The sequence below is a fragment of the Pongo abelii genome, chromosome 9 (assembly GCF_028885655.2).
Source record: "Pongo abelii isolate AG06213 chromosome 9, NHGRI_mPonAbe1-v2.0_pri, whole genome shotgun sequence".
NCBI lineage: Eukaryota > Metazoa > Chordata > Mammalia > Primates > Hominidae > Pongo > Pongo abelii.
Window position 1 is genome coordinate 88650859 of NC_071994.2, and position 24243 is coordinate 88675101.

The following is a 24243-nucleotide window of genomic DNA, read 5'->3' on the forward strand; positions in this document are numbered from 1 at the left end:
TCTTGAAAATTTATGACAAATACAAAAAGTCGTCTATCACATTTCTTATACCTTGTAATATGGACCATAATGGGGAAAAAAAGGCAACTTGGTTTGTAATATAAGATCTGGGCATGGCATGGTGAATGGTTATAGACTGCAATTTAGAGTCTGAATGCCTGGGCTCAAATCTCAACTCTATGCTTAATGGCTATAAAAGTTACTTACTCATTTTCTGTGTCAGTGTTTTCATTCATAAGACAGAGATGCTAATGTCTCACCGGTATAAAACTGTAGAGTGCTTAGAACAGTGCCTGATATACAATAAGCATTCAGCGATTAACCTTAGCTATTATTACCTGAGTTTGAGTTCTCTTAGATCTATCCCTGACTCGAAGAAAAGTTGTGACCTCTTTGGGCCTCTGGAGAAGTCATCTGCAAAATGAGAAGTTGGCCAACCTTTAACAATCCAGGGCCAACACCTGTCTCTTGCCAACTTATTCTTTCCACCTGACATGGATCTTTGATTTTTAAAAGATTGCTTGGCAAACTTCATTTGTTAAAACATCATCAAGGTTTCTCTCGGACTTTACAAAATGCTAGGAACAGCTCACAGTGCTCCTTCCTGTGCACTTCTAGATCAAGTGAGATGAATCCCTTTCCACTCCAGCTTTGGACACTGGTAACTCCACAGTAAGAAGCAAGTACCTTCAGATATTTCTGGATCACAGAATAGATGACCAAAGGGAACCTGAACTAGAAGCTGCTTCATGTTGGCTTTGGAAGGCTCTGGGTTCCTGGTGTCAGTGTCTCTCTCAGGGTCATTATGAGCAACAAACACTTCAGTCAAAACCAGAGAAGGAATTGTCCTGACTTCCTGACAGAGACATGCCTTGTATTTGGAAAGTCTAAAAGCAAGTTATTATGGCTGGGGAAGGCCATTTTTATGGTGATTGGTGCTTTGGTCTGATGAGTTTTATAGGTTAGTACTTTCTGTAGCATTAGCCTTGTAAATTTTCACCATGCTCTTTCAAGGCAGTTGTTATCCTCTCTATTGACTAGATGATGAAACTGGTCAGAGAAGTGACTGGTTCACGTTTAACTTACTAGTGAATTACAGCATTGTTTAGAATTTCTTACATACATTAAATCACATAATTCTTACCTACCTCTGAAGTAGTAATGATCTTCATTTTGTAGAAAAGGAAACTGAATTCAGAGAATTAAGAATTAGCCAAGTAGGAGTTGAATCTAAGTTTAATATTCTTTTTTCAACAGCTGCTAGCAGCAAACCAACTATGAGGTGACAGCCTTTCCTCACCCCTTTGGGGTGAGGAAATCCCAGTGAGGTTTGAGAATATAAGTTAGTCCCCTGTGGCTTCATCAGGTGGGGTGGAAACCTACCTTGGATGTCATCATTGAACATGCAGTACTTGTTACGGTATTTGTTGAGCAGGCGGAAGGCATTGGCATTGGCGAAGTCTTCAAATTGGATGAGGCAATTTATTCCAAACCTGTGTGGAGGGAGAGGAAGAAACCCATGATTGCCTCCCTGAGGCAGATCCCTGACAGATCCCAGCTTGCACAGTGGGGTGGGGAGGTGCAGGCCAGGGGGTGGGAGGTGACATGGCTCCTTCGTCTGTGTTTTTGCCACTGGCTGGCTCCTGGACTCCTGGGCTTGGAGCTCTGCCTGCCCTATCATGGATGAGGATGGGGAAGGGAGAGAGTAGGACCCTGGGTTTGGTGGTCAGCCAAGCCAGCATCACTGTAGCTAAGGTGCGCTGGTGGCTCCCATGGCTGCCATGGCCAGCCCTGGGAGTGACAAGAGGGCCAAGGAGGGGCCTGCCCTCTGTGTAGCCTGTGGCCAACTGAGATCCCAGAAGAAAGCTCACTCCACATCCAGGTGCATGCAGACAGCCCAGCTTCCCCCACACAAGTAGGTGGGGAGCCCCTACATCCTCCAAATATCTCTCATGCTGGACCCTGAGGCCTGGAGTTCCTCCACTAGAGACTCCTCTGGCACCAGGCATTGTTCTCTGGTAACATGAAAGGATGGTTAGGAAAGGCCACTGCATTAAGACACTGTTATCTACTAACATCTTGGTGAAGTTGTTCTCCAACTTGCAGGTGTAGAAGAATCAGTGACTGACCCTGTTTAAAAAGCAGGTCACCAGGCCCATCTCACAGAGTCTCACTCGGAGTGTGGGATGGGGTCAGGAACCTGCATTTTGAACAAGCACCCCAGATGGTTCTGATTCTGACAGCCCAGAGAACCCTAAGAAACAATGCCTTGTGGGTGAAGACAATGGCCATTAAGATGCTTGATATGTCTTATTTAAAATCCATGCTAGCATTGCCTCCTAGATTTCATGGTCTTCCCTTAAAAATGACTGAGTTTTTTGAGTTTTGTAACCTATTTTTCCTTTTAACATTGCCTATAAGGAAGCTGAGAGTGAAGTTTTCGCTCATTTGCAACAGGCCCCCTCAGCTTCTGTGGGCTTCTGCACACAGATTTCATTTAGTCCATTCTTGCTCTTTGATCCTGGTGTTTGATAGTTTTGTTTGTGTCTTTAGCCTTTCTGTAAGCAAGTGTAGTATGGATTATTAAAAACTACTTAATACGTGGATAAAAATAGGTTTCACCTCGTGGGTCAATTTGTGGCTGAGTAACAGCATCTGAGGTCATGTCATTGAGAAAAAATGTCCTGATTGATCCATAAGAGGTGTCAGGGCATGTAACAGGTAGAAGTGGCCTGCCCTTCCAACCTGGTGTGACCTACAGGCTTGGGACCAGCTTGGGACCAGCTGTGGAAAGATTTATTACCTTGTTAGAGAAGGTGGGTGGGGCACATGCTTGGGGGACTTCCTGTGCTCTCGGGGCATCTTTCCGATGAGGCTGGTGGCTGTGAGGGAGTGAGGAGCACTGAAATGGCCCACAAAACATTTTTTCCAACCTTATAATTTTGTGCATGGCTTACGCTGTCCAGCCCAAATACCAGTGGGTGGGCAAATATTTGTTCCTGCCATGGTTCTTCCAGAACCTTAGCTAGTCAAGGCTGTTGGTAGAAGGACTGGGAGATGGATTCACATTACAGGGGCAGAAACACAGGGGCAGTGACTTGCCACAGTCCAGTGCTTAGAGTGCTGGGCGTGGGTTAGAAGGCCATAGGCCGGACCTGGCTGTCCGCATTCAACTGAGTTACCTGCACATGTCACTTCACCTCTCTATTCTACCTCAGTTTCCCATCCGTCAGTGGGCACAATAATATCTGCCTGGCCAACATCTGTGAACTATTGTGAGGGTTAAAAGCTGAGGGTGAGGTTTTTCCCCCAGCTTTACTGAGGCATAATTGACAAATACAAATTGCATATATTGAAGGTATACAATGTGATGATTTGATATATGTGTACACTGTGAAGTGATAACCACAACCATGCTAATTACCATATCCATCACCTCACATAAGTTACTATTTTGTGTGTGTGGTAAGAAAACTCAAGATCTACTTTCTTAGTAAATTTCAAGTATACAATACAGTATTACTAACTGAATCCTGAGGGTAATTTTTAGACCATAAAATGCTAAACACAAATGCCATTCTGGCCACAATTCTTCTTCACAGTCATAGAACAAATGCTGATGGAGGTTTGGTGGGGGGCTCACTGTGTCTCCCCACCCACCATCCAGCCCTCTTTTCCTTGTACTATGAATAGAAATGATAAATAAAACCTCCCATGCACAAATATAATGCCATGCTCACCAAGCCAAAATTTATTGTGAATTTCAAGTATTTGGATTGGGTGGGGAGGAACAGAATGTCTTTGGTTGCTGGTGACATTTTGCTATATATAATTTCTACAAGATTCCCAGTGTTGCCCCACAACTGGCCTGGAGCTAAAATGCTGAAAAGGTCAGACAACAAAACAATGTGGTGAACGTTTTCTGTCTCTCTCTCTCTCTCTCTGTGTGTGTCTGTCTCTCTCTGTTTCTCTCTCTCTCTCTCTCGCGCGCACACACACACACACACACACACACCCCCCTTTAAGCAACATCACCATTCATTCACTGAGGTAAAAATAAGGCAAGAATTATAAATAAATACCTTTGTTCAGTGCATGATTATTATTTATATTTAATTCAGTTTTATATAAGAAACCCCCTCCCTCCCATGGAACAATTTGATGGAATATAGAATAAAACCTCATTAATTGAGGTCACTTTAATCCTAGCTTGGAATTGCATAAGAGGCCATGTGAATCACTCATTCAGTAATCTGGACTCATAGTTCCTAGAACTCACTGGATTTAAGGAACCCCAGAACTCCTCTCCACCTTGAGTAACCATCCCCTGGCTGCTTCCTGGACCTTTTATCGCCAGGAACTACTCCTACTCTAGGATTTCACACTGTCCCATCTCAGTCTCTGACCACAGCCTTTCCTTCTATGTCTCTTCACTTCCACTGCACCTGCTGTTTGTCTGCACCAAGACCTCTGAACCCTTCACTATGTTATCCCAGTCCCTCAGTCTCTCCATTATGGCTTTTCATGAAACCAGACCACTATCCAGTCTGAACCAAAGGTGGTTACTTCATGGTGCTACTATCTTAGCACCATCCATTCAACCACCATCCACCTATTCATCTATCATCATCCAACCATCCATCATCCATCCATCCATCCATCCATTTTCCATCCATCCATCATTCATTTATCCATCTATCCATCTATCATCCATCCATCCATCCATCCATCATCCATCCATCCTTGATTTATCCAGCCATCCATTCACCCGTCCATAAATTCATCCATCCAAACACATTCATTGAGCACCTATGATGATCTGATACTATAGTTTAATGTTTTAGGAAGGGGTGGATCCATGAAGGAGTTGGTGGAAACTTAATGTTTGGAGTTTGTCTGCCAACTCTTTAAACTAATTAAAAACCAATTAAGAAGAGAAAATTTCAAAGTGGAAATTTAAATGGCTTAGTGGATAAAAAAACATTTCTCAATTCATCCCTGTACATCCAAATACAGGTAATGAGCTTTCACCATAATACTAATTTAAATGTTAATTATCAGTTGCCTTACATATTCATTAAAATACTAACAACAATGGTAAAAAAAAAAAATAGCTAGCTTTTATCTAGTGTTTATTACCTGCTGGGCACCACGCTGAGCTCTTTACATACATTATCTTAATTAATCTTCACATCACCTTATGATGTAGGTGCTGTTTCCAGAGAAGGAATCTGGAGCTACAGATTGCAAGTTATTTGCCCACAGGCTATTTACTCTATTGCACTTGGTAAGTGGTGGAGCTGGAATTTAAATCTGGTTCTGTCTGACTCAAGAACCAGCCTCAGTTTAATTTTGATAGCCTTACAGGTTCTTAAAAAAAAAAAAGCTAAATAGGTAATAAAGCTGGATTTCTTTCTCCATTGGGAAAGATCGTAGGTATGGTGAAGAAAACATTGACCAGGGAGACAGAAAAAATGCAGGAGTCTTGGCTGAGTCCCCTCTCTCTGTCTGGGTCTCGGTTTCCTGGTCTGAGAGCATTGGAAGAGTAGCACAACCTACTTAATATTTGGGGCTGGAATTGAATGCTAGAAGCTTCACTCAGATATTTCTACAAGTCCAGAGCAGGGAGGTTAGACATTTCTCTGTGAGAGCAACATGTGAGGAAAATATGGGGGGTCAGTGTCTTAGAGCCCTTTGTGCTTACACAAACCGGACCAGCTGAGTGAGCAGGGTGAGGCAGCCACCCTCCAGATCATACTGTGGAACAGAGGCAGGACCCTTCCCAAGAAGCCGTGCTCTCAGCTCCCTACTCAGGGCTCTGGGCAGCTTCCCAGTTCTAGTGCTGGCAGCAGCCTGCCGTCTGTCCTTCTGTCCTGCGAGAAGCTCCCCCTTACCCGGGGAGGCTCCTGCTTATCTGTCCCCTTTTGCAATTTTGAACTCTTCACCCTCCAGCCCTGGCAGGGGCTGAGGAACCTCTGATGCTTCTCCAGTGGAGAATTCCTGCAATGGAGAAAGAGGCACATTCCCAAGCCACACAGATAGCTTCTCAGACTTCCCAAACCTGGGGACTCAGCTGGGAAATGGCCTTGGAGTGGCCAGGGAAGGCATTTCAAAGCCAGGGCTCACTTAGAGACACAAGGCTAATGAGTGGATGTTTGATTTTTTTTTTTTTCCTCCAGTACTCAGGTAAGGGGAAGCCAGCAAACAGTGACCTGTGCCTGGGAGTTCTGGTGAGCTGTGTGTGACAGTGTGATGATACCCAGGCCATGACCAACAGCGCTAGCACCTGCCACCTGGAATACATCCTCCCATGGGTAGGAGGGTCTGAGGTGGCTGTTCTGTCCTTCTCCCCAGCGTGTGAACCAAATGCAGAGTGAGGGATGTTGGTGGTGCAGAACATTCCAGGGGCTGCAGACCTAGTTTCTCTTTTCCATAGGTCAGGACCTGTCATTTTTTCAAACACTTGGGTCTGACCTCTTTCAGGCCTGAACAAACATGAGGGACTGGGAAGAGCAGGTGAACTTGCTCAACCTGCCTCTTAATAGAATGACTAAAAGCTACCTCTGGTATTTCCATGGGAGTCCACGCTGTTCCCCTCCCCCCAGAAAAAACCCACATGCAAGACTTCCACAGCAGAGCATTCAGTGAGATTATCAGTTGTCACCCAATGGAAAGCTATTTCTTTTTTTATTTCTTTCCAGGAACTAGATCTGACAGAATCATAAAAACTCTTGGTATTTCTTTTCTATTTTACATATTCCATTAAACTCTAGTCCCTTGAGATGGTCTCAGAGAGAGGTTCTGTGGTTAAGTAAATTTGGAAAACTCTGTGTTACACATAGCATATACAATGTATATTAAAAGCTCTGAAAAATCTTGCAGTAAGAAACCTGTTTAACCCAGCATGTTCAACACTTATTTGACCAGAAACCTTACCCTGTTGCATCTCACCCTCACCACCTATGGTGGAACACACTTTGGGGAGACATGGCTCTGCAGGAAGAACTTTGTGCAGGGGGTGCTGGGTGGATTCAGGGCAAGGCCATCTCTCCCCAGGATTACTGCCATTGCTGCTTCTGTCCAGGACCCTACAATGACTGATCTCACCTCCTTCAAGTTTATTTCCCCTCCCCCAATCCATCTTCCACATATTTCTAAACACAAGTTTATGTCGGCTACTTATTTTCTGAAAATCCTAAGAGGGCTTCCACTGCCTGTGGGGTTATATCCAAATTCCTTAGGTAGTGTTCACTTTGGCCCCAGCTCTATTGCTGAACACCTACTCAGGTCTTCTGACACTCTAGGCACATTTTGCTGCTTCCTAACCATGGTGGGCCCTTGCACGGTCCCCCGTCTTTGCTCAAGCTGCTGGTTCTCTCTGTCTAGAAGGCTTCTTTTTGTCCAGGCCAACCCCTACTTAAACTGTAAGGCCCAGAGCTTTTTTTTTTTTTTAAGACAGAATCTTGCTCTGTCACCAGGCTGGAGTGCAGTGGCAACCTCCACCTCCCACGTTCAAGGAATTCTGCCTCAGTCTCCCGAGTAGCTGGAACTATAGGCGTGCACCACCAAGCCCAGCTAATTTTTGTATTTTTACTAGAGACGGGATTTCACCACGTTGGCCAGGATGGTCTTGATTTCTTGACCTCATGATCCACCCACCTTGGCCTCTCAAAGTGCTGGGATTACAGACATAGGCCCAGATCTTAAACTGTAACCTCTTTTAAGATGCCTTCCTTGATACATCTCTTTCCCTACCCTTAAAATAGTGCTAATTCTTGTCTTCTCTGAGCTCCCATGATATTCTGGACATATCTGTAACAATATATGTCACATTGTATTACAATTACTTATTGACATTTCTGTTTCAATTAAAGAAATGTATTGGGCAAGTTATCTTCTTTGTGCCAGAAACTGTACTAAGTATGATGTAATAAAAATTGAATTCAACAAACATTTTATGCTTGATACGGTGGCACATGCTAGTCATCCCAGCTACTCAAGAAGCTAAGGTGGGAAGACCATATGAGCCCAGAAGTTCAAGGCCAGCCTGGGTAACATAGTGAGACCCATATCTTAGAAGAACAAAGCAAAACAAAACAAACATTTCAAAGTGTCCACTATGAACAAGGGACTGTACTACTCACTAACACCTCACAGATTTCACAGTTGAATGGGGACAAAGGAAAATAAAAAAAAGTTGCAATACTCTGTGGCATCGGTAATAATAAAGATATGTGCCAGGTACATGGGAAGCCTCAAAGAGGGCAGGCAGCTCTGCAGGGGGGAGAGGTAATGAGGGCTTCACAGGGCAGAAGATTAGGAGGTGGGGCTTGAAGGAAGAGCAGAGGTTCCCAGACAGACTGTGGATGGGTGGGGATGGAAGGAGGGAGGAGGGCATCTCAAGGAGAGGGAACAGCATATGCATGAGGACTGAGTGAGCATGGTGCCTTCCTGGAGCTGCAGGAAAATACACAGAGCTAAATCTTGCCAGAGGAGGCTGAAGATGGGGAGGACATGGGGAGAAATGAACCTTGGTGGAAGGCAGGAGCCACCCCTTTCCATGCCCATGTAAAGAGCCTAAGCAATCTGGAGTGCAAGGGGGACCCACTGAGGGCTTTAGAGGCAGGAAGGTGGCGGGTGTTTTAGGAAGTTCATTCTGGCAGAAATGGATGATGGGATGGATAGCTGGGAGGACAGACTGGAGACAAGGAGGCATGGAACTGCAGTGAGAGATTGTGAAGTCCTGGTGTTAATATAAGGTAGTGCAGACATGTAGGCAGAGAAGAAGCTGGGTAAAATATGTTAAGGAAGTGAAAAGAGTAGCCTGGAGGAAAGACAGAGTGTGGCAGAGCATGGACAGCTTTGAGATCGAGCAGGTGTGGCTCCATCACTTACTAAACACATGACCTCAGGAAAGGTACTTGATACAAATTTCAGTCTTCACTGATAATAGTGGGCTAATAATACCTCTCTTGCAGTCCTGTTGTGCAAATTAAATGAGATAATGTATATAAAAATCCAGCGCACTATAGGCACTGAGTCCTTGGAGGCAATGATTATTAAGGACAGGATTTAATAATAGACCAGATGTGGAGATGAATGAGAAGGAGGAGCCCAGGAACGGCCGAGGATGGAGGGTGGAGTCCTTTACTCATCAAGGTTGGGGATGGGGAAAGAAAGGCAAACTTACTTGATAAGGTGGGGTTGGCACATGAGGAGTCCCAGGTTCTGTGGAATGTTCTAATGAACGTGTTCATGAAGCACTGGGCTATACATGAGGTCAGGGGAGGGGAACAGGCAGCTCAGGGCACTGTGAGCAGTTGAAGCCATGGGATTGGATAAGGGTTCTCAGGCAGCGCTTGTGAACAGAGCAGGGAGCAGGGCAAGGACACAACCCCGGGACACCCTGCATCCACGGAGCAGAGAGAGATAGTGGAAGAAAGTCCAGCCAAGGATAGCGAGCAGGTTGGGCCCACACAGCAGCTGCTACCAGAGCCACGCAATGGGCCGTGGTCAGTAGCATCAAATACTGCCAACATGTCAAGTGAAACAGGGACCACAAAGTGTACATTGGAGTCGTTGTTTAGAGGATCACTGGTGACCTTCACAGACCACTTTTGGTGGAGTGGAAGGGAGGGAACCATCTGGCATGGGGTTAAAGTGAAAATGGAAGAGGAGGAAATGTTCGTCATCACAAATTTCAAGAAGCTTGGCTGTGAAGTAGGTAAGGTGACAGCTGTTGGGGGAAGTGGGACTGAAGGGTGAATTTGTTTTGGGAATGGGAGGTATACATATGAGATACAGGAGTCAGAATGGAGGGGAGATGAGAGATGACAGGGCTGGTGAGATCCTGAGGAGCTAGGAGGAGGTGGGGGCTAGAGCACAGTTAGAATGGGAAGAAGACACAGTCAGATGTCATAGGACAGATAAGAGGCCGTCACAGTAAACTCTGCCACAGACTTGCATGACGAGTGACTTATTCTGCTGGGGGTGTGAATGAGAAGAGGGCATCATGGTTTGGGTAGGGATTCACAAGGATGACAGGGAATCTATTCCATGGGTGAAAAAACTGGATACCGTGGATTGGAGGAAGAGGGAATACGGAGCCTGAGAAGGGCAAGTGTAATTGGGCATAATGATTATCTTCAATCATAGGAACGACCGTTTTTGGACAAGGACTTAAGCAGATTGATTTTGTATGGCTTTGAGGCAAAAGCAGAGCCAATGGGTGGAAGTCAGAAGGACACAGATTCCAGTGCCATATAAGGCAGAGATTTCAAACACTGGTTGGAAAGAGACTGCTGGTCACTGGAGGTGAGTCCATGGTCACCAGAGCTCCACTTGGCACGGAAGTTGTGGAAGGGATTTCAGCCCACGATGTGAGGGTGGACCTCTGAGGCCCTTCCCTTCCCAGCTCCCAGACTGGGAGATTCCCTGGTGTGCTGGGGTCTGGCAGCCAGACTGGCAGGCTCCTGTGACTGGGATTCTGGCCTAAGGGGGAAAACTCCCATTGACTCGCAACATAGTCACAGGAAGCAGTAACTTCTAAGCAAAAGTCCCAGGATAATGTGGCCATTCCTCAGTCACAGCTCTGACGGCAAGTCCCGGCCAGACAGAGAACACTCAGGAACAGCTTGGCTTTCCTCCTGATTTTCCCTGTTTGTCTGAGTTCCGGGGCAAGCACACCAAATGGCGCCAGAAATCTCAGTGCTGGGGAGGGGATGGTGGCTGACCTGCTGACCTCTCAACCTCCCAAAGGTCAGTGGCAACACAGAGGTTTTCCTCTAGGGCATGGCAACTCACTCCTCAACCTCCTGCTTACAAAGCCCATGCACTTTTCTTGGCCACCAACCCACTGGCTGGCTTGGGGGCTTCAGCATTTATGTCAGCCCATATTTGTACTTAGATTGTGCATATCAGGTTGGCATGAGGCCACGGGTGTCCTCCATGAAGGTTCTTTGATTAATGAGGCCCGTTCTGAGTGTTCTCTTCAGTTGCTAGCACTTTCCTGGGAATAAGGTCATGACTTTTAAAGTCCAAGTAAATGTCCCAGATCTTTTGACCACCTTATGCCCTTTATCAACCTTGATCAACACTGCAGGCAAGGCCATTGGCTGCGTACACATTAAATCTATGCAAACCCAGCAGTAATTATTTGGGAATTTCCCTTGTAGTTTATAAATTCCTTGACAGCAAAGTCTATTTCTGACTTCTTGCCATATTCAATAAATGAATTAATAAATGGATAGATGAATAAATAGGAAAACAAATAACTGAATGTGGTCTTAAACTATTTTTCTGGTGACTTTATGTGTCCATGTTATAATCACAGGGAAAACTGAATTCTTCAGGACAAGTCTTTTCTTTGTTGATATAGTTTGGATTTGTGTTGCCAGCCAAATCTCATATTGAAATGTAATTCCCAATGTTGGAGGTGGGGCCTGGTGGGAAGTGATTGGATCATGGGGGAGGAGTTCTCATGAATGGTTTAGCACCATCCCTCTGGGTACTGTCCTGGTGATAGTGAGTTGTCATGAGGTCTGGTTGTTTAAAAGTGCGTAGTACCTCCCCTTTTGCTCTCCTGTTCCTGTTTTTTTTTTTTTGTTAATATTATTATACTTTAAGTTTTAGGGTACATGTGCACAATGTGCAGGTTAGTTACATATGTATACATGTGCCATGCTGGTGTGCTGCACCCATTAACTCGTCATTTAGCATTAGGTATATCTCCTAATGCTATCCCTCCCCCCTCCCCCCACCCCACAACAGTCCCCAGAGTGTGATGTTCCCCTTCCTGTGTCCATGTGTTCTCATTGTTCAATTCCCATCTATGAGTGAGAACATGCGGTGTTTGGTTTTTTGTTCCTGTTCCTGTTTTCGCCATGTGATATACCTTCTCCCGCTTTGCCTTCTGCCATGATTGTAAGCTTCCTGAGGCCTCCCTAGAAGCTGAGCAGATGTTGGCACCATGCTTCCTGTAAAGCCTGCAGAACCATGAGCTAATTACACCTCTTTTCTTTGTAAATTACCCAGTCTCAGGTATTTCTTTATAACAATGTGAGAAGGAACTAATACATTTGTATTGGCCACATTGTGGGGTACAGGGAAGGCACATGATAAATATAGCCTGAATGAAAATTTGGAGGAAATTTCATGAATTACGTGAAGGAGGGCACATAAATGGATAAGTTTTCCTTAATTTCCCACAGCTTTTCTCATTATCTGGCCTTGGGGAAATAATTTTCTCTTTGGGTCTCAGTTTCCGCATCTAAAAAGTGAGGAAATTGGATCAAATGAGTGGGTTGTTTCTTGCTCAGATATTCCAAGAATGCAAGATTAAAGTCCTAGGCTGGATCCAGTGGGAAAATGAGAATTCTAAGATACAGACTGAACCACAGAAGGCATTCCTAATATTCAGTATATATATACACGGTGTATATATATATATACATACATACATATATATACACTGAGCAGTGACCCTCTATGCTGAGAGGGACTCGGAGTGTGAACACCCCTGTGAAACATTGCAATTAGGGCTTGGACCTCACAGCTTTTCACAATCTTTTAAAATTAAATTAAAGTCCTCAAACTTCCTTTGTAGTCTGGATGCTACATGCCTAGGGGTTTTTCTTTGCGTACGTTGTGTTAAAACCAACAGGAGAAGCTTGGAGCTACAGAACCTCAGCTAAGCTTTTGGCAGGAAGCTCACTTCTAACATCCTGTCTTGTACAGACCTCCACACTTGACCTTGCCTGCTGTGGACCTATCTGCGGGCCTGAATGATGAGATGGAAACAGCCCTGAAAATGAAAGGACATTCAAGGCTGGGGAAAGAGCAAGCACGAAGGCTCTGCTGCTGTAACAAAGACAACACACTTAAGGAGCGGCAGGAAGAGGGGTGGGAGTTGGAGCCATCAAAGGCATCCTTCCAGCTCTGAGGGCAAAGTACAAGGCTTCTATATGTGGAGCCTCTGAATAGGTCAGTATCAGTGGGTGATCTCAGAGCAATTTTGCAGCTTTCTCTTGGACAAGCTTCTGTTTCTCACTTCTATACGGAGAAATGTGTCTCATGAAAAGATGTTTGGTTACTTGAGGGGGCGACTCACTCTGAGTGGTGAGTTTGAAAGGCCCAAGTAACACTCAGCTTCAAACAGCTGCAAAAAAATATAAGAACACCTCGCCCTCAGGAACACACGGACCATACTGCTCCCCTCTATGTACACATGAATCTACACAACACCGTCCACTGGAGGAGGGAGAGCAAAACTGAATAGGTGTGTGTTGGGGGTGGGGATGAAGACCAAGCATTTACTAATTGCACACACCAGGGATCTGAAATGGAAATGGATCACACCTAGGGCTATTTCAGTTTTGTTTTTGTTTTTTCCTTCCTAGGTTTAGCACTGGGGAAGAGAGGAAAAGTAATATTGGAATGAAGGGGAGGGATGGGTGAGGGACTGTGGACAGCAGTGGTGGACATGTGAATGGATATATTAACTCAAACATGAATGCATGAATGTGGGCACAGTGAAGCACTGCCTAAAGGAGAATGGCTTTGGAAACTGCCTAAATTAATAATAATAGCAAACATGATTTTTTTACTATCACTCAGGCATATGTTAAACATTTTACATGGGTGGCCTCATTTATCCATCATAAATACTCTGCCAGTCTTAAAAATGCATTTTAGAGAGGAGGAAACTGAGGCACAGATGAATTAAGTCACTCGTTGATAAGTGTTAATAAGTAGCTTGTTAAGAAGAGGTTGGAACTCAGGCAGTCTAGCTCTAGAATTCATGCTTTTAACAACTGCAGTTAGTGGGTAGGGTCTTAATTAGGGTCCCCTTTCTTAGATGAGGTACTTGTACTTTGTAAACTTCAGTTTCTTCATCTCCTAAAATAAAGCGAATAATCGTACCTACCTCATATGGTTGTTGTGAGAATTAGACAAGTTAATATTGTGTGAAGTGCTTGTATCAGTGTCTGCTTATGGTAAGCAATTAAATAAATAAGAGTTATTGTTATTATTGGTACTTATTCTTTGAGAGGAATCAGATCCCTGCTCCCTGCCACCATAAGACCCTTATATTCCTTCATCTCTTCTGCCATAATCTAAAAGTCTCAGGTCTGGGGATGATTTTATTCCTATTCTTGATACCAAGCGATAAAATCAGGCTGCTAAGAGAAAATGAAAAGGAAATAGCCAGCTAGTGTCATTGAATCATATCCCCAGGCAGTGAGTTTCTTCCAGCACATTTTGGCCTCAGTCCTGAGGCTGGACCTTAACTAGTGAACTGCAAACTCACTCAATTATGCAGTCTGCTTGGTGCAATGGAAGTGTAAAGGTCCTAGAGAGTTGGGTGCTAGTATGCATTTTGATACAGTCCCCTAGCCTGTGACCCAGGGCAGATTCCTCGCATACATAGGAGTTTGTCACCATGCAAAACCTGGCTCTTGTTCTGCTGAGAACATGGAGGAGCTGGACTGTCAATAATGAGCCTTATCAGGCTGAAACCGGGAAACTGTTCTGCTTCTTCAGAGTCAAGACAAGCCAGAATGAGTGCCAACTTTCCTTCCTCTGTGCTTCCTCAGATGTGGTCAGAGTCATAGCCTTCAGTCTATTCTAATTGGTAGCTAGCCTGGTGTGGACTTTTGACCACCCACCAATCAACCAACTCCCACCCTCACCATTTACTCCACGAGTAAAGCCACGCTTCCTAGGAACTACCACTGGTAGAGATGTTATTGAGTCATAGGACCTGAGATAGGAATGATCTATAAAGGCCATCCACGCCGGTTCTTGAACCCTTCTACAACAGTCCAGACACATCTTTGCCCAATCTCTCCTCTGACAATGAAAGCCTAAATACCAAAAAAAAAAAAAAAAAAAAAAAAAAAAAGAGTTTAAAGAAAAGCAATAGGCCATTTTAGAAGAGATGTCACAGTGCAGTGCGTGATTAATTAGCAAATGAATTCTACAGCCAGTAAGATTACGGTCAGGGCAAGAGTATCAGGCCAGGCTGGTCAGAGTAGATTTCCTTAGGGAAGGCAGAATTTGAATTGGGGCATTGTTATGGGTTCTGCCTCTAATCTCTTCCCACATCTTGTCAATTTTAATACAATACTTTTTTGTTGCTCAAGAACCTACCATGGCTTCCTATTGCTCACTACATCAAGTCCCAAATAAGGTATTTTGTGGATTGGTAATTTTCAAACATTTTTAGCAGAATAATTCTTTAATAAAATATTGAGCAGAAACCAGATATAGAAGGCAATGAAAAACAATAAAGTGTTTCCTCAAATGGTTTAAATTTTTTATGGTTGGTGGAAAGTATTTCATTTTTAGCACTCCTGATATGCTTCTTTGGAGTCCTGAGGCCCAAGGAAGCTTGGTTTAAAAACCACTGGATTAGATGACTGTAGCCCCTTCCACTTTTGAACTCTAAGAATCATGACTTTCTGCCTGGATTTCAAGGCCTATCTTAGTGTGATGGTTAATTTTAGGTGTCAACTTGGCTGGTTTAGGGGATACTCAGATAGCTGGTAAAGCATTATTTCTGGGTATGTTTGTGACGGTGTTTCTGGAAGAGACTGGTATTTGTATTAGTGAATTGAATAAGGAAGATCCACCCTCACCCAATATGGGCAGGCACCATCCAATTGGTTGATGGCTCAGATAGAACAAAAAGGCAGAGGAAGGGTGAATTCGTTCTCTCTTCTGAATTTGGAACACCCATCTTCTCCGGCCCTTGGGCATCAGAACTCCAGGCTTTTTGGCTTTCTGACTCCAGGATGTGCACCAATGGCCCCACTTTGGATTTATACTGAGCTATGCCACCAGCTTCCCTGGTTCTCCAGCTTGCAGACACCATATCATGGGATTTCATTACCTCCATAATCATGTTAGCCAATTCTCATTAATAAATCCGCTCTCATCTATCTAAATACCTAATATCCTATTGGTTCTGTTACTCTGGAGAAACCTAAGTAATAGATGTAGCCAGCACCATTCTTATTTATCCTTATTTAAAATCACTAAACATTCATCTTTAGTTGGGCCATTCTTCTAGATACTCATTGCCTTCCCTGCATATTCATTGCTTTTCCTGTGTTCTTGCTTTTCTCATGATGTACCTTCTATATGGAACATCATTTTTTCTCCTGCTGCTTACTTGAATTCGGTCCTAAATTTGTACAACTTCTATTTCTTCCCAGTCATCCCTGATTGCCCCTTTCTCTGAATTTCCATTGAACTGAGGGTCAACACCAAATAGTTGGGTACTGAAGTCTTCCCTAATTATTTTCTATTCAAAAATGTCTTCTTGGAAGGACTGTAAGGTTGTTGAGGACACAGCTGATGTCTTTTTTTTTTTCTTTTTTTTTTTTTGAGATGGAGTTTCACTCTGTCGCCCAGGCTGGAGTGCAGTGGTCCCATCTCGGCTCACTGCAACCTCCACCTCCTGGGTTCAAGCAATTCTCATGCCTTAGCCTCCTGAGTAGCTGAGATTACAGGTGTGTGCCACCATACCTGGCCAATTTTTTTTTGTATTTTCGGTAGAGATGGGGTTTCGCCATGTTGGCCAGGCTGGTCTTGAACTCCTGACCTCAAGTGATCCACCTGGCTTGGCCTCCCAAATTGCTGGGATTGTAGGAATGAGCCACTGCGCCTGGCCTAGCTGATGTCTTTTATTTCTTTTGAATCTCATTACAATGCCTAGTAGAATGTTGGATATGTAGTCATTATTCAGAAGCACTGGAAATGCATGATCAGATGCATGCTTTGTTAGTGCTGCTTCAAGCTTCTATGATGAGTTTTCTCACCTCAGTTATGAAAATAAAGCTCACTTCCCAGAGTTCTGGTTGCAGTACCTACTGTTTCTATCTCTTTGCTGGCAAAATGTATTCCCTCGTGGGATAAGTATACCCTCTCCAGTTTGAAGAGTCAAATTCCCAAATAGGCATATTTTTTGGGAAGGTGATATCATTTTGTGTACTTTCACAGGAAGCCCTTTAGAAGAAATTCCCCAAACAAGGCAGTCACCACTGTCTTTACCTAACTAATGAATTTGCCATCTCCCTCTTCCAAGCTCACTGTCCAGAAACTTCCCAAGCAGGCAGTTCCACTGTCATGAAGTCAAGGCATTTTGTGGGGAATCAGGCCCAACATGTGCCTGCTTGTGGGGAAAGGCAGGCCTGATTCTTGCCCATGATGTGTCTTCAGGGCTGGGGTACCCAGATGTGTGAGTGCTTTCCCCACATGTAGAAATGCAATTATTCCCCGCATGAAAGCAGCTGAAGTTCCTCAGGGCAAACGGGATTCCAGCAGAAACAATGGGCACAGCTCTGCTTGGGAAGTTTCCAGACTAAAAGGAAGCTGCCAGAGCTGTAGGTGTATTGCAAGGTAGACCTCCATGGCAGGGTGAGCCCAGAGAACACACTGGGTCTTTCCTAATGTAGGTCCCTGTTGATAAAACTGGGAAGTCTCTGTGTATGGGTCCTTACACCCTCACCTTGGGCTTCAGTCTGACTCTGAAAGTGGGAGGAACTGGGGCCGCACAAGTTGCCTCTTCTGGGGATGTGGTCCATTAGTTTCTCTTTTTATTTTATTTTATTTTTTAAGAGACAGGGTCTCATTCTGTTGCCTAGGCTGGAGTGCAGTGATACCATCATAGCTCACTGCAGCTTCGAACCCCTGGGCTTAAGTGATCCTTTTGCTTCAGCTTTCTAAGTAGCTGGCAATAAAAGCGAGTGCCACCACACCCAGCTGATTTTTTTTTTTTTTTTGAGAGACAGGTGTGTCACTGTGTTGCCTGGGCTGGTCTTGAACTCCTGGCCTCAAATAATCCTCCCACCTTGGCCTCCGAAAGTGCTGAGATTACAGGTGTGAGCCACTGTGCTCAGCCGAAGAGTTTCTCAAATTTCAGTCTTTGCACAGCTCTATCAGAACCATTAGGACGGCTTCAAAAATACAGATGTCCAGGTCTCAACCCAGGCCTTCTGTGGCATAGGAGCCTGAAGTCTGTATTCTTGACAAGTTTCCTTGATGACTCAGAAGCAAAGCCAGATTTAGGAACCATAGGTCAGTATTAGCATGCCTACTTTTATTAGACCCACTGCTTTGCTCCAGAGTGTATTGGGAGTGGGTGTGGGGGTGGAGTGTACCCAAGAGAGCATATTCCTGCATGTTTTTGTAACTCAGAAGAAGCAGCTGCAGCTTCATGTGGACTAAAATAGAGGCCTACTTTAGCTCTTGAAATATCCTGAACACCTGGAGAAAAATAACCCAGAGGCTCCTTTAGCCTTGGAGTTGCTATTTAGTTGTGGGAGTTGCAGGATCAGCTGGCATGAGTGCTCACAGAGTCACAGATGCTTAGGTCACAAGGCTCCTCACAGCTCCAAAGGGGGCAAAGGATAGCACACTGCTGCCACCCCTTATTCCCTGCTCAGGGCAGACGTTGCAAATCAACCATGACGCTCATCCCTGTTGAACCCAGAGAGGTTCAGAGTCCTAAGCAATCAGAGCTGGCACAAGGAATGAAACCTTTTACCCTCCTTGCCATTCTTACCAACAATATCCTAGTCTAGTCCTAAAATTTGTTGAGCACTTTGACTTGCAGTTACCCATAGGACACAGTTCAGAAAACCATGGTGAGTCATATTCTCTTCTCTTCTCTTTGGGCAAACTCAATCATTCCCTTGATATTAATACTGTCTAGGGGTTGGCAACTCCCAACTTTATGTTTCTGCCCCAGAACTCTTCTTGAGCTCCAGACTTACACAGACACTTAGAGGCTAAGGAAGTGTAGAGTCTCAGGTTATCTAAACTTCAATAGATACATATGAAATGTTTTTGACTATGTAGCTCTTTGAGAGGAGGACTGTTTATTTCTCTGTGTATTACTTACTATGCCTGGCTCAGTGTCTGGTGTACAGCAGGTACTAGGTAGACATGCTTATTGATTTTATATACCATTCCCCTGCTTATCTGTGTAACTGAGTTATTCTTTTCTCACGCCTTCCTATAGTGAGGGCTGCCCCATTCCTCATCCCACCCAGGCTAGATGGGGTGTGGCAGTCTCTGACATTGGTGGCCCCCAATGCACCATGCCTCCTAGTATTTATTTTCTTGTATAACCTCCTCCCTTGGAATCTAGTATGGACCTGTGATTTGCTTCAACCAGTATAATGTAGTGGAAGTTAGACTGTGCCAGTTCCAGGTCTCATCCTTAAGAAGGCCTGGCAGCTTCCACTCTTGTGTTCTTAGGAGCCCTAGACTATCATGTAAAAAGTTCAGCTATCCTGTGAAGAGAAGAGGCCACGTGAAGAAGGAGAGACCCTAAGACTCAATGGAAAGACAGAGGAGCCCAACCTTTCCAGTGTCCCAGCTGAACCTGCTCCCAGCTAGTTAGCCAGCTGAAAGCAGCCATATGTGTGACCATTGGCAAGACCAGGAGAAGAACCACTCCAGCTGAGTCAGTTCAGCTTCCAAGAATGAAGAGCAAATAAAATGTTAAGCCACTAAGATTTGGGATGGTTTTTTACACAGCAAAAGAAACAGATGTGTTCCTTGACACCACAGATCAAGAGGCAAGTGAACAGTCTTGGAATCTTATCTCCTTGTTTTTAGCTTTAACTTTGGTGCTCTGCTCTGCACAAAGGCCCGACAAGTAACAATTCCTTTGATCCCTGTAAATCTGATCAGGGCACAGTAGAGACATCTAGTCATTTTGACGGCACATATATTTGAACAGAAACCTTTAGGGTAGCCCTCCAAATGTAAAGGTAGAAACAAGTGGGATGAGTAGCAGAGGAGAGATGGAATGGGAGGAGTCACATTTAGGTTGAAGTGACACAGAGAATGAATGCTGGAGCAAGCGGGGTTGGCTCCGGAAGGACAGGGGCTCACATCAAGTGTGGAAGGTAACATTAAGGAGTGGGCCTGTGGTAACTGGCTCCAGATATCAGAGAGGCCCAGGGCTGTCTGAATTTCTCTGAAAACTAGAAGTTTCTACAAAGAACACTAATAGTGAAATTGTGACTTCCAATATGGTGTGTATCTCAGGGATTATATGTGTGTGTGTGTGATTATGGTGAGGGGAAAGAGAGAGAGAGAATGAATGAATGAATGCACAGAGACAAAAAAATGGAGAGACTTAAAAAAAAAGAATTTTTCCTAGAGCTAAAAAGTAGATGACTTTTTAAAAAGGTTTATTGATTAGTTCCCTTCTTTAACACTCTCATCTAAGCAGCTTAAGAATCCCTGTATTTAGGGTTTGGGAACTAGGGAAGAAGCGGGTAGTTTCCTTTCCTGGCCTGCCTAAAGGCCAAAGCTGCTGCTGACATCAAGCTTCTGTCCAGCCCAGGCCAATTATCAGACAGAGCTAGGGCTCCAGGTGCAAACTCAGAACACAGTCAATTCCCATCCATGCTACTGTAAGTAACAGAAATGAAAAATGTGAATGGAAACCATCAGGGAAAACTCGTGACAGCAGGAGGTGGTGCTCGGGTACAATGCACCCATCCACTGCATGACAGGGAAAGAGCGGGAAGAGTGGGGCAATAAGTCCTTGCCATCAGTCTTTGTCTCAGCTTTGAGAAGGACACTCCCAGCTGTCTGTTGCTGTGGTTCACAGACTTAAATGGAGATTCCTTCTGTCCTGGCAGGTTCTCCTCAGTGGCCAAGCTCCACGACAGGAACTGAGCCATAGTAAGTTTATTTCAGGCCAAAAAATCTTAACATACATCCCTATTAGTGGGTAGGGGTAGGAAGGTGGAACTTTTTATTAGCAGGATGTTTGGACAGAGACGAGGATGTTGAAAGCAGGAGTCAACATTTCCCAAGGTTCTGTCTTAAAATACATTGTGTTTGACTTTGGAACTCCTGACTCACCCCCAGGCCGGGCATTCTGTCTTGGAGCTACTGTATTCCCAAGAGTGCTTGGGGAGACCAGCTCAATCCCCACCTACAGTATCCACAGAAACATCTGCTATAGCTTACTAGAAAGTCAAAACAACCAACCATCAATCCATCATCTTTTCTGTTTAATGACACATTCCTGTTGGCTGACACATGCCACTCCCCAAGGATCCCCCCCGCTGGACTGCCTGTGTGTGTCTGTAAAACTGTAAACTGATTTTGATGATAGTTTGAACAGCTTCTTACATCCTAGTTTATTTAACCTTCTCACACGAATAGCAATACTTTTCTTTGGGGATTCACAGAATGATTACTGACTCATTAGATAAGCAGTGAGCCCTGGAAACAGGAAGCAAAAAGTGGGCTTTCAAAGCCAATTTCTTTCCCTTCTCTTTTCATCCACAGGTGACACAGCATCGTAGAAAGAGTCTGTACTTGGAGTCAGTAGTCCTGGGTTCAGCTTGTAGTCCTGACAGGTACTGTGTGACCTGAGATAGCTAACTTGGCCTCTCTGAGTCTCAGTTTTCTCTTGCATAAAATGGGAATAATAATACCTATCCGGTTGGCTACAGAGGATTTTTTTTAAGAGGTTAGAATAGAATACTGGGGTGGGAAGGCAGCCTAAAGAACATCTGATGCTTGAATTCCTTCCTATAATATCACCACAAATAAGCCATGCAACCTATCCTTGAACTCTTTCTGTGACAGGGAACTCATTCCCACAGACAGTCCAGTGCAATGTGAGACAGCTCTGATTTATTTTGAGCTGAAAAGTGCTTCCTTTAGCATTCCACCAATTGGTTCTTTTCCATGTAGATACAAACAAGTCCAATTCTCTTCTGAAAGAAGAGCTTTTAGAATCTGGAGGTACTAGCATGTCCCTGACATAGACAGAGCAGTCTCTGAGTCTTCTTTCTACCAGGCTCAGCTTTTGGTTCTCTTCACTATCGTGGTTATTGCACTCCAAAGGCACTTTAGGTAATTTTTAACCCTCAGTGTAGCTTCTCTAGCACTGGATGTGGTATTCAGGGTTTCTGAAATGGAGATAATGAATTGTGACATTCACCTCCCTTGTCCTAGATGCTATGCCTCTATTAATGCAGCTGACCCTTGAATTTGCTTTATTTAGTGGCCACATCCCAATAGCAGCCCTTCCTCCATAATCTTAGCTGCAAACATCTAACTTTCTGATCACCACCTCCTTTCTTTCCAGCTTATTCCACCTACTATCCAACTCAACAGTTTCTAAACCTCACCAGGACTTACTATCCATTGATCACCCTTTCACTGTCCCTTGTCCCTCCCCTCTACCACATCCTCCCATTCTCTCCCCTTTTACCAAGCCTAGAGCTCATGATACAATTATAACCATTCCCTTGAATAGACTCTCAACTCCTTGCCCTTTCCCGTTTTCTCTTACCTGGCAAAATCCCCAACCCTGATTACACCCTGCTCTCTTCATCTTCCTGCCTTTGGACCCAGACAGTTGAACCTGGCTCGAGGAAGCAGGAAACAGGTTAACCAGCTTAAGTTAAATTCATAAACAGTAACCCCAAGGGGGCCCAGAGAGCTGCCCGGTGATCGTGATCCAGCTTCCCAGTCTGCACATTCTCCCACTCTCCTAGATAACTAGGTCCCACTTCCTCTATCCTTAAACCTCCCCATCCTCACTCTATGCTGATTCCTTGTCTTCCAGCAGATGGGACTCCCCCTTGCTCCCACCACCACATCTACCCACCTGCCCCATCAGTGCCCAGTACTCTGCCTTCTCTTTCTCCCTGTGGATGATTTTCTATGCTCCAAGACTAAGCTCTTCAGGTGTGCACTGGATCCTTTTTCCTGCTTGCTTACTCAGGGACTTTTTCCCCCCATCCTACAGTCCATCATTCATTTCGTCTTTTGACAGGATCATTTCCACCTTATATAACCACAGTATTATTTTGCTCTCATCTTAAAAACAAAACACAACACCAACAAAACTCTTTTCTTATCTCCAGATAAGAAAACCAGATAAGCAGACTCAGAAAAGTTTAGTAACCTGCCCAAGGTCCCATATCTGAAAAGTGGAGGGGTCAAAGGTCAAATTACAGTTTGCCCACTCCTAAAGCCCACCCTGATGAGACTTTGTGCAGAGTTTGTGGGATCCAGCCCGCTGTTCTGGTTGGAGAAGCTGAGCTTGGGCAAGGGAGCACTTTGCCAAGGATGGGCAGGCCATCTCTGCCAAACCTGTGCAATCTTGGGGCAGGAAGAAGGCTGGAGATTTGCAAGTGAGAGGGGAACATGCTTTGTCTTCAGAGGCCCACTGAGCTGCTGAAACTCTGGCTTGATGAGCTTTTCTCTCAGAGTAAACATGGGTGTGTGAGGGCTGTCATCAGGCCTCCATCCCAGCGGCACGTCGGCCACAGCAATGTGAGCGGGTGGCCATGATGGCAGACAGATGGGGCAGGCAAGTGGGGTGGACGCTGCCAGTACTGTGAAGCTTCCCCAGTGAAGAGATGACACCTCATAAATCTTGCAGGCCCAGAGCCTGTGTGGTCTGCCACAGTGCCTCATTAACACTTCCTTGTTCTCACATAGAGGTGGAAAATAACCAAATGTGACAAGCTGCCTTCTAAAACCATTTCATCAGAAGGGCACACATCTTTCCTCCATCACTTGCAACATCCCTAATTGTGCTGAGAACCCTAAACAGCTCAGGCCAAGGGGGTTTTTCTCCGGGGAGAATGATACTTAACTACCTCCAGATCACAGCCTTCAGCCATCAACCCTCTCATTCCCTACCCTCACTGCTCCCAGAGATTTTCTCAGAGAATGAGCCCATTCTCTGAGAGAATGAGCCCAATTGGACACCATTTGGTGTCCAGTCTTACCACTCCAAGGGGTCAAGTTGGAATTTTCAGAATACCTGGAAAAGCATGCATCTACTGCCTTTGCTTTGTGTATCGGCCAAAACCAGTGTTGACTTTAGTCACAGCATCTCTTAAAAGTCCTCTTTCAAAAGGGACAGACTGGTCCACTTACTTGTCTGTCACAGCCTGCATGAACTCATCCAGCAAGTCATCGTATGCCTTCCCGCACACACGCTGGTGTTTCAAGCCGATGTACAGTGGGTCTCTGAGCAGCTCCTGGAACAGACAGCACCCATTGACTGAGCCTACTCCCGGTGTTCCTGTTTTTTTTTTTTTCCAACAAGTATCCAGGATTATTGGGAAGAACCAGAAGGTGGGAGGAGAGGGGGGAGTAGGAAGCTAACTGTATCCCCCCCGCCCAGATGTCATTTCTGAAAGGGTCTGGAGGCTAAGCCAGTGATTGAGGGTGGACTCT

General features: G+C 44.8%; 2 protein-coding genes across 5 annotated transcripts in view; one reads left to right on the forward strand and one right to left on the reverse strand.

Moving 5' to 3' along the window:
• Positions 1-24243, forward strand: part of LOC100444151 (protein tyrosine phosphatase type IVA 1-like) — a 145683-nt gene that overhangs the window by 37715 nt on the left and 83725 nt on the right. The gene's annotated exons all lie outside the window — the stretch shown is intronic.
• ME3 (malic enzyme 3) overlaps positions 1-24243 on the reverse strand; it is a 231188-nt gene that overhangs the window by 26128 nt on the left and 180817 nt on the right. For all 3 annotated transcript variants that reach the window (XM_054526171.2, XM_024254749.3, XM_024254750.3), the window contains 2 exons: positions 23941-24044; positions 1384-1493 (listed from right to left, as the gene is read on the reverse strand). In XM_054526171.2, the coding sequence (XP_054382146.1) occupies positions 1384-1493; positions 23941-24044 (214 nt within the window). The remainder of the gene's footprint in view (positions 1-1383; positions 1494-23940; positions 24045-24243) is intronic.